We start from the raw sequence: 10,286 nt of genomic DNA, 5'->3' as shown, positions 1-10,286 counted from the left end.
GTGTAGGTTATGTATAAGTAAAAGGTAAAAGTAAAGGCCCTCCCGTTGATCGTCGATTTGCTCGAGCGGGCCCAGTAACGTCTCCATTGGAGACTTTGTTGTTACTGTGTCTGGCATATCGAATACTCTCGGTAGCTTGCCGGGCTCTCCGAGAGGGGCGGAGGAATCGAACTCGGGTCGGCCATGTTGGCCGCTTCCTTACAAATTAATAATTTAATTTTCTATTATAAGTATCCATTATAAATTAATAATTATAACAACATTTTGACTGTGGTGTCTGATACCTGTATATCCATTATTCTAAGAAATCAACACTCTATAAATACAGTTTTTGAACCTGTTTCACATAGACTGTAGGATAAGAGTCACAAAACGCCATAGAAAGTTACAAGAATGTAAATTTTAGCTAAGTAAATAGAATAAATATTGGGCAATTACAAGTATAACACGAAGTATATTCTAACAGGGAAAAAACCCCAAACCTTAGTTACAATGCATTCACGAGTGGGGAGAGGCAGAGAGACAAATTTGCAAGTATACAAAGTAGTGAACACTTTTTTTCAAACATTCATTTAACAAAGTCATGTTGCAAACTGGAAAATGTTCAGAAATACATTTCAAATATTCATTTTGTGAGAAAATTCTCATTCATGCACTAAATCATGAGCATTAATTTATCAGATTAAAAAACACAGGATAATTGTGGAAAGAATTACTTCAACTCACAGTCCTTTAGGACCTGAAACTAAAAATAATGAAACATGCAAGTTGTGCTACTCCGAATTGTCTTATAGAAATTATTTAAACATCTTTGCATCAAAATGCATAGGAAAATCCAATGCTATTTAATTTTTCATATTACATACTGGGGGTTTTAAACTACAAAATGCTTCTACTATCTCAATACACATACAAAACGACCATAAAAGTATCTATATATAACGAGGGACTCTCCAATTAGCCATCTGTGATGAATAATATATCTCTTCATGTCATTTCATCTCTAAGTATCATTTATCATGACCTGGACCTTTCTGCTTTAATGAGGACTACAGATCTGTGATTTACATTCAATACCCTCTGCTTTAATAATTGAAACTCTTAAAAAATTCTTTGCCACTGAAATGGAAAGTGGTGAGACTATCTCCAGAAGAATGCAAATACTACCCTGTTAAATCTGATTGGTTAAGGAAGCAGAGCCACTGGGTTGTTGCCCAAACTCATCAGAGGATGGCACCAAATTTGCAGGTTGACTATACCCACCACTGGACCCATAGCTCTCTTGGTTGTACCCGCCTTGATTATAGCTGCTTGAGTGTTTTTCCATTGGGTCTGAGAGATATCGTTGTCCTGAGGCGTGCCAACCTGTCTCCTTGAAAACAAACCAGATGTTTCCAGCCCAGAGGATAAAGTTCAAGAATCCAAAGACCTGAAGAAGAATTAAAGCATACGGGGGTTGTTAAGATTACCAACAGGGATAAAACCTTAAATCTCGAATATTAAAAAAATCCTTTACAGTACCAAGGACTATTTTTAATATTATGTTGAAACCTCTTCCTATGTTTCATTTGGAAACAGTCTTACTTGAGATGCCTGACTTCTGTTGAATGTTGCTGCATGTTAGGTGCTAATAAATGGTTTGATGTGTACATTCACTTAATAGAAGAGGAGGGGTTATTACTAGTCATACTAAAGATGTAAAAACTAAGATTCAGCATAGATGAAAATCTTTCTTAAAGTCACTTGATTTCCTAAGTAGTAGACTTGGGAGTCAAATCCTGATGTCTGATGCCATAGTCTGAGTCCTCACATAATCTAAGACCTTACCTTACTGAAGCAGTCATTAGTTCCCCAAGTGAGCTATTTCTCCAAGGGCAGTGACTTTTTTCATTTTAATAACAGCACACCAATTTATAAGATTGCCTTCGATTTTAGCTGGCAATATTTCTTTTCCATTTTTAAAAATGTTATAAGGGCTACACTTGGCTTAAAGAGATCGTATGGCATAAGCAATGGAGCTAAGCATATGGTGTAGGTGGAATGGGAATAAGAGTATCCTGAGTAGTGAACACAGAGTTTGCTATTTGAATGCATGGACTTCTTGCACTGCTTCTCTGACATTCAGAAGTGGATACTGAAACCACACTACATAGAAAGGGCAGATTTCATAAATTTGAAAGGTTTTCTCAACCGGATGTGAGAAACTTTCTGACAGAAATTCCTTGTACTCTATAGAAGGGTGTTGGTGAATAAAAGGACCTGATATTTTTATTTTAGGGCCTAAGTTGTTGATAAAGGCAGAAGTGGTTGCTCTCGCAAGATCTTAAACAGAATAATTATTCTGCAGTCTTTTCCAGGGTAAATTGGTTGATCTGAACATTGACCATTGATAGTTTTAACAATCCTTGGAGATAGGAAATGAAAATATAATATGAAACTGTGATGTCACTAAAGGATATTTAAAAGTAACCACAGCGATACACTGACCAATCAAAAAGGATTTAGCGCTTTAGCTCTGGAGCTGGGCATTGCAAGTTCCTTATGGAGAAAATTTTCTCCCTTGATTCCTGGATAGAAAAGTGGTCCAAATTATCCTGGAAAAGAAAGGCAAGTGTAAACAAGATGAAGGTTCTCAGGGCCTTGGACCCATGGACACTGACCAAAGTTCTTCATTACTTTAGCAGAAGGTAGATCAGTGCACACAAACTCTTCACCTTGGAGTCATGCCCTTTTGGTTTGAAATTAGAATAACTGTGTTCTGCACTTTCTTGTTTTATAATCTTGGACAGGCAATTAGCTTCTGGACCTCGATGGACCTGTTTTCCTTATTTGGAATAAAGACAGCTATTTCTTTGGGGGAAAGTTGATAAGGATTAAAGAGAATGCTTGAAAGCACCTAGAATGCTAAGTATATTAGTAAATGCTCATCATTTAGTAAACTATGCTCTGAATCACTTTTAAACTATTTCTGTGAATTGTATTCAGGTAACTATCTTTTATTTTTTGCTGTAGCATATACTGAAGCAGGGTTTATCAAGAATATGCTCTTGATAAAAGTCAATTGCAAAAACAAAACAAAAAAAATCTAGTACCTAGTTCTCTAATTGATCTAACTGCAGATTGATTTTTCTAATTCTTCTCTTTCTTTTTTTGCCCTTCTTTTTTCATCCTTTTTCCTTCCTATAGCATGAACTGAAATTTATTTAGCATTATTTTGTTATATACTCTTTGCTGAGAAAGATACAAATTCAAAAAAAGATATTTATAACTTCATGATAAAAATTAAAAAGGTGGTAACTTTCAAAACTGTTACTTAAGCACTGGAACTTTCATTTCTTTTTCTTCTTCTTCTTCTTCTTCTTCTTCTTCTTCTTCTTCTTCTTCTTCTTCTTCTTCTTCTCCTCCTCCTCCTCCTCCTCCTCCTCCTCTTCCTCCTCCTCCTCTTTCTCCTCCTCCTCCTCCTCCTCCCTCTCCTCCTTCTCCTCCCTCTCCTCTCCTCCTCCTCCTCCTCCTCCTCCTCCTCCTCCTCCTCCTTGTCTTCTTCCTCCTACTCCTCATCTTCTCTTCTTCTCCCTCTTTTCCTTTCTTCTTACATTCTCCTTCCTTCTCCCTCTTTTTTCTTCCCTCTTATTCCTATTTCTATTTCTTCTTTTTCATAGTGCTATGGATCAAATCCAAGTCTTCACATGCAAGGCACATGGTCTATCACTGAGACACGTCCTCAGCCAATAAAGGACAAATACCCATCTATGAAACAACTAGGATATTTTCTATTAGAGGGATATCCTGTTTAGATTGTACCTTTGTAAGTATATAGCAACATATGAGGAATATTTTCCTTAGGCAGTTTGAGTTTTATGCCACTTAAAAAATGAAGGATCACGAACTGATATGGCTCTATAATGACAATAGCACCTGAACTGTCCTTCATACACACATATCATGCTGCTGTTGTGTGTATGCAATTCTGTGGCTTGAATTTAGTGTCTTACACATGTAAGGCATGTGTTCTGCCACTGAGTCATATTCCTGGCCCACAATATCTGGTTTTCATCCCTTGTTTTTGATTTTAAGACAAGTCAGATTGTTTCACACTCAAAATCTCATCATCAAGTCTAAAATTTATTAGAGACTTAAGAGATATAATTAAACAGGCTATGTCTTTACTTATTACAGACTATTAAACTAAGAAACACATGATTTTATCTTTGCTCTCTTAAATTTTGAGTTTTGTATTATCACTTTTATTGAGACTTGACAATAAACAAACCAGAAGAGTAAAATACATTTTGAATGTATAGCCCAAAATTTTCATTTATGGATGAGCTCAGACATAAATGAAAGTGACTAAGGACCTAATAATAGTTTCTTTCCATGTTTGTTTTCTTCCCAAGGCAAGATATACAGTCAAATCACCAGGAGATGATTAGCCACCATTTCCCCACTTTAAAATGCCTTCTCAGATTAAATTTCAGAAAGCTGTAGAAACATAAGTTAATCTTGAAGCAAAGATAATTATTTTAGGAGTTGCTAAATAATGTTTTTCCTTCAGCAAACACAGCTGGGCCTTTCATTCTTTCATAACTAAGGGATTTTGCTGCCATTAAAGCTTCTGTCTCTCTCAGACACAGTTTTTTTCTTTGGAATAATACAAATTCTTTTATAAAATAAGAATTTAATGATTTGTTACCTGTCATATTTACTATCTTCTTTGGGAGCTATAGAGATGATAGCAATATTTGAATTTGTTCAATTAATTCTGTTCAACTTTTCTAAAGTTATAAGACAGCTAAACCAGAGCATGGAGAAGATAAAAATTACCATAATTACTATAAGTAATTTTATATATGGAGGATTTTTTATGCATTTTACTAGCTCTGCATATTTTTCTCTAGGTGACTAACTATATCGACTCTATGTAGCTTCAACAATGTTTTTGTTCCAGGAAATTTTTACACCAACAAATATTTCTTTTAAGTATTGGTAGACTTCAGCCTTAAATTTCAGATTTTTTTATGTGCTCTGGCTTAGAATTTTGACTGAACTGTCATCCAAACAACAGCTGCCAGTACCTGCTGGGTTCTTGTTAAGAATTTTGTAATTGGATGCATTAAAGATGTGTTCTGACAGCAAAAACTTGAAGGCCAAAGAATCATATTGCACATGGAGTGAAAAATCACCTCTCACATTGGTCTAGTTTTGGAGGCAGAAATTTACAAGATAATTTCTGGGATTTTTTTCCTTATTCATGCAACTGTCAATTATTTGAGAGGAAAAGTATAGAGGAAAACATACCACGGAAGTGTTTAAGCTGGACATGACAGGGCTGTGGACAGCCATGCACTTGTTGGAGGGCAGTTTGCAAGCTGACATCAGTAACAATACTTCTTTGGGATCTGTTGAGACCTTGACATCTGACAGTCCTTTCGCCCAGGCTGATGAACCCACCAACCACAAGAATGAAAACACTACAGTGACGATAAAATCCTATAGAAACAACAGAAAAAATATAGTAAACGAGATGTGAATTCAATTGTGTATACAATGATTTTGGTTGCTTTTTTCAACATTCTAAAATTCCAAATCACAGGACCAGAAAAACATGTTGTAAAATAAAAGGAAGTCACATTTTTATAAGAGAAAATAATGGTTAATTTATTAAAATTTTATTATGTACTACGGATGATCCTAAGTATTTAAAACATTCATCAAATAATTTCCACAATACCCATGTTGGAATGATTCTATCTTTAGCCATTTACATGTGGCAATATTAAGAATTAGAATACTTTGGGACTGCACAGGAAATTTATCCTCGTATCATCATAGTATCAAATCCCGTCAATCTTGTTTCTGAGTACAAGATCTGAACTAACATCTTATGATGATTTCAAACATTTGAGAAATTTGCTGATTGTTAAAGACTTCCAGATGGCATTTTTTAATTAACAGAACCATGACTTATCTACTGTATGCCCAGGAATTTGTTTAGCTGAAGATAATACTCGCTGTAATATTTTTAGTATCTTTTATGGGAGAGGAATTTTATATAAAAATTACCTTTAAAATATTATTTTAAGGAGTATTTATAATGCACATTTTAAAGGTAAGTAAGAGTAAAAGGGGGGCAAGAGATAAAAATTACTTTTTTTTCAAGTATGTCACTGTCCTCCCGTTGATCATCGATTTGCTCAAGCGGGCCCAGTAACGTCTCCATTGGAGACTTTGTTGTTACTGTGTTTGGCATATCGAATAGGTCACGGGGAGCTTGCCAGGCTCTGCCGTGTGGGCGAGATACTCTCTTCCAGAGGGGCGGAGGAATCGAACTTGGGTTGGCCATGTTGTTTGCGTGCAAGGCAAACGCCCTACCGCTGTGCTATCGCTCCAGCCCTTTCAAGTATAAGGGTAAGAAAATTCTTTTTCGATGTCAAACAATAGCACTATGGTATCAAGGGGTTGAATATTTGCCCCCTTTCATCTGATTGATGACTGGGACCACACACACACACAGAATTGGTTTTGTTTGTACACTCAACTACAGTGCTTGCCAGAGATCATACTCATTCCTCCCATTCCTGGCCAAGTGCTCCAAAGACTGTGTACTGTTGTGGTGCCTGGAGTTCTAGAGAACAGAGACATGGAGTCTTCAGTAAGTCCCCGTGGGATGCCCTGGGATCAAACTCTTGATCCTTAGGCTTGCAGGGCAGAAAAAACTTTCACCACTGAGCTCTTCCCTGGGCTTCCAGGGTTAAATGAACAAACATCACCAAGTTTCTGACAATAAGAGGGCTGTTTCTCTTACTGCCCCTTAAGACTCAGAGGGAGTAGAGCAAGATGCAAGCACACCTCACCATCCTCTAACTAGGACAATTTTTACAAATTTACTGCAATTAATATAAATATGTAGCACACTGATTTCCTGGGATTAAAATACTGACTTTAAAAGGAGATAGCAAGTTTTACATGCTAACTAAAATATACTTTTTTCTCATTCTGAACGATAGGTTCTTTAAGTAGGGAAGTTGGCACATGTCTCATATGTAGCTACACATGACAACAATCACCTGTACTGGCTTATCTTCTCCTAGGGAATGACTGGAATACTTTTCATCAAGATTCTATTAGTTACTTGAAGAAACATCCACATTCTAAACATGGTGCATGGGTCAAATTGGGGTTAAGGCACTTGTCTTGCTCTTCGCCAACCTTGGTTTTATCCCCAGCATCATATCTGGTCCCGGGAACACCACCTGGAGTGATTCCTGAGCACAGAGTCAGGAGCAAGCCCGAAGTGCTGTTGGATGTGGCTCCAATATAACAATAAGGATGTCAATTGCGGCTGGAAAGATGTGACTGTTGAGAAGAATATTCTTGAGTGGCTAAGAGTGGCTGACTCTTTGGTACATCTACACAGTGGAGTACTATGTAGCTATTAGAAAAGATGAAGTCATGAAATTTACATACAAGTGGTACAACATGGAAAGTATCATGCTAAGCGAAATGAGTCAGAAAGAGAGGGATAGACATAGAAAGATTGCATTCATCTGGGGGATATAAAGTAACAAAGTATGAGATTAATACCCAAGAATAGCTGAGATCAGCACCAGGAGGATTACTCCATAGCTTAGTGGCCAGCCGGGCATTCTAGAGGAAAGGGCAGCTCAGATAGAGAAGGGAGCACCAAATAAAGGGTGTTAGGAGGATCCTCCCAGGAGGGGAGATGCATGTCGAAAGTAGACTATGGACTGAACATGTTTGCCACTCAATGCCTCTTTTGCAGACCACAACACCCAAAACGAGAGAGAGAACACAGGGGATTGCCCTGCCACAGAGGCAGGGGGAGATGGGGGGTTGGGGGTGGGGGAATATTATCCATGGTGGTGGAAAATGGGCACTGGTGGAGGGATGGGTATCTGATCATTGTATAATCGAAACCCAAGCACAAAAAATAGTAAATCTACAACTGTACCTCATGGTGTTTTACTAAAAAAAATAAAAAAATAAAAAAAATAAAAAACTAGGAACACACACACACACACACACACAAAAAGAGTGGCTGACTCTTCTGATCAGTTGGTCTTTTGGTACACAGTGACTTTCCAGTAGATCATTAAAATGTTGGGTGTTAACAGTGCAGGGTCAATTTTTGACTCATTCTAGATTCCTATGGCATGGCAACTATACTAACCCTATTTACATACACATTCTCTCCTTTTTTTTAAAAAAAAAAACTCTTTCCCTTATTCTTTCTATCTTGTGTGTGTGTTTTTTAAATTTTTATTAGTGAGACACCATGAGGTACAGTTGTAGACTTACAGATTTTGTGCTTGGGTTTCAATTATACAATGATCAAATACCCATCCCTCCAACCAGTGCCCATTTCCCACCACCACGGATCCCAGTATCCCTCCCACCCCATCCCCCCAACCCACCCTGCCTCTGTGGCAGGGCATTCCCCTTTGTTCTCTCTCTCCTTTTGGGTGTTGTGGTTTGCAAAAGAGGCATTGAGTGCATTTTAAAAATATATATTGTTAGGCACCATTATTTACAAATTTATTTATAGTTTTTTCAGGTGTACAATGTTCCAACACCAATCTCCACCACTAGTGTCAACTTCCCTTCTCCAATGTCCTTACGCTTTCATGAATTCCACCCCAAGTTTTCTGTATCCTTCTAAGTCATCTTGAATCATTTCTAGAATGAGATGAAAAGTAATCAAACAAGCTAGCAAATAAACTATCTGCAGCTATTTCAACAGTATTTGTAAGCAAACAAGTTAGCAAACAGACTATCTACAGCTATTTCAATATCAGCAAAAACATTTTTCTCATGTAAGCTTTGAAGAATATTGATATTATTATATGATAAAATATACTTAAAAAGGTAGTCATGAGGTTCTGCTTAATTTAAATGTGACAAAATTGTCATGAATCATTTCCCATAGCAAGTTCACGATAGAAGTCAAGGGTTTTGTCCTTGGAGCAAATATTTAGTTACTGAATTTAAATATGTATTACATAAGTATTTATTTGACTTCATTGTGACCTTTTGTATATGTTGTAATGAAAAATTTCCTGAGAGGTAAAAGTTTAGAACCTTATCTGGTGATCCTGGGATTCAAATCTTATTCTAAGTGTTATTAAGCAAGTTCTATAATACTTGAAACAGTATAATGGTTCATAATGGTAAATTAGATAATAATTGGATAATAACAATATCTGACTCGAATGATGGTTTTGAGGAGTAAAAATATAGCTCATTTGCTTATTCTTTCCTTCAAGATATCAGTTCCATGACCAGACATCTTTCCTTTCCTGCTCATTGCTGAGTCTTGGCAGGAAAGATGTAAGCAGTATTTGCTGAGTGAAAGAATAAACAAAAGAACATGAAGCCATACAAGTGGTTCCTTATTTTTATATCTGTATATGTATGTATACATATATTCATATACATATATGCATATACAATACATCTTTGATAAGAATAGAGATGAATTTTTCTATTTTAAAAATAACTTGTCCATGGATGACTCTAGATCATATTAAAGGGATTCATCTTTGGCAACAAAAAATTGCATATTTTAGAAGCAGATAAACTTGCATTCGTATCTCTCTGATAGTAGCACATCAAAAATCCACTAGTGGGGCTGGAGTGATAGCACAGCGGGTAGTGTGTTTGCCTTGCACGCGGCCAACCTGGATTCGATTCCCAGCATCCCATATGGTCCCCTGAGCACTGCCAGGAGAAATTGCTGAGTGCACGAGCCAGGAGTAACCCCTGCACACCGCTGGGTGTGACCCAATAAGCAAAAATAGTATATTTTGCTATTTCTCCCATTTTTATTAGAAAATATTCCCAATAAGTCATCTCTAATGACTTTATAAATATTTTAAATTTTTGATTAAATGGCAATGCTATTTTTCTACTCCCTAATCCATGCTCTGAGACTCTATACCAGAAAATATCAGTTCAAAAAGTTGATCTCACTGTCAATGCAAGTGGATTCATTTTTCTAATTTGAAGCTTCTAGGAATTCTAAAATGATGCTGAGAATTAGGAAATAGAAATCAAACAGCAAGATGACAGCTTCAGTCAAGGAAAATCTATGGACTTGAGTTGGAAAAAAAAGAGAAGCTACGAAGAGATTGAACTGAACAGCTTTTTGTTTACTCTAGGTTTTTTTCATTGTTTAGTTTGAAGTTCTAGTGATAAAGCCTGGAGAATGCCTACATCTTTAAACATGTGATTGATGAAGAAGTTCACTCAACCCTGGTAATAGCTGTGAA

The 10,286-nt window shown here is 36.7% G+C and overlaps 1 protein-coding gene across 2 annotated transcripts in view; it reads right to left on the bottom strand.

Annotated features, from left to right (window-relative positions):
* Positions 1-202: 202 nt before the first annotated feature.
* SYNPR (synaptoporin) overlaps positions 203-10,286 on the bottom strand; it is a 372,090-nt gene continuing 362,006 nt past the window's right edge. For both annotated transcript variants that reach the window (XM_056129177.1, XM_056129178.1), the window contains 2 exons: positions 5,296-5,487; positions 203-1,429 (listed from right to left, as the gene is read on the bottom strand). In XM_056129177.1, coding sequence (XP_055985152.1) covers positions 1,172-1,429; positions 5,296-5,487 — 450 coding nt within the window. In that variant the 3' untranslated portion in view covers positions 203-1,171. The remainder of the gene's footprint in view (positions 1,430-5,295; positions 5,488-10,286) is intronic.

The sequence above is a fragment of the Sorex fumeus genome, unplaced genomic scaffold (genome assembly GCF_029834395.1).
Source record: "Sorex fumeus unplaced genomic scaffold, SorFum_2.1 ptg000072l, whole genome shotgun sequence".
NCBI classification, from domain to species: Eukaryota; Metazoa; Chordata; class Mammalia; order Eulipotyphla; family Soricidae; genus Sorex; species Sorex fumeus.
The sequence above is the reverse complement of the archived record's forward strand: the minus strand, read 5'-3'. Positions and strand labels throughout refer to the sequence as shown.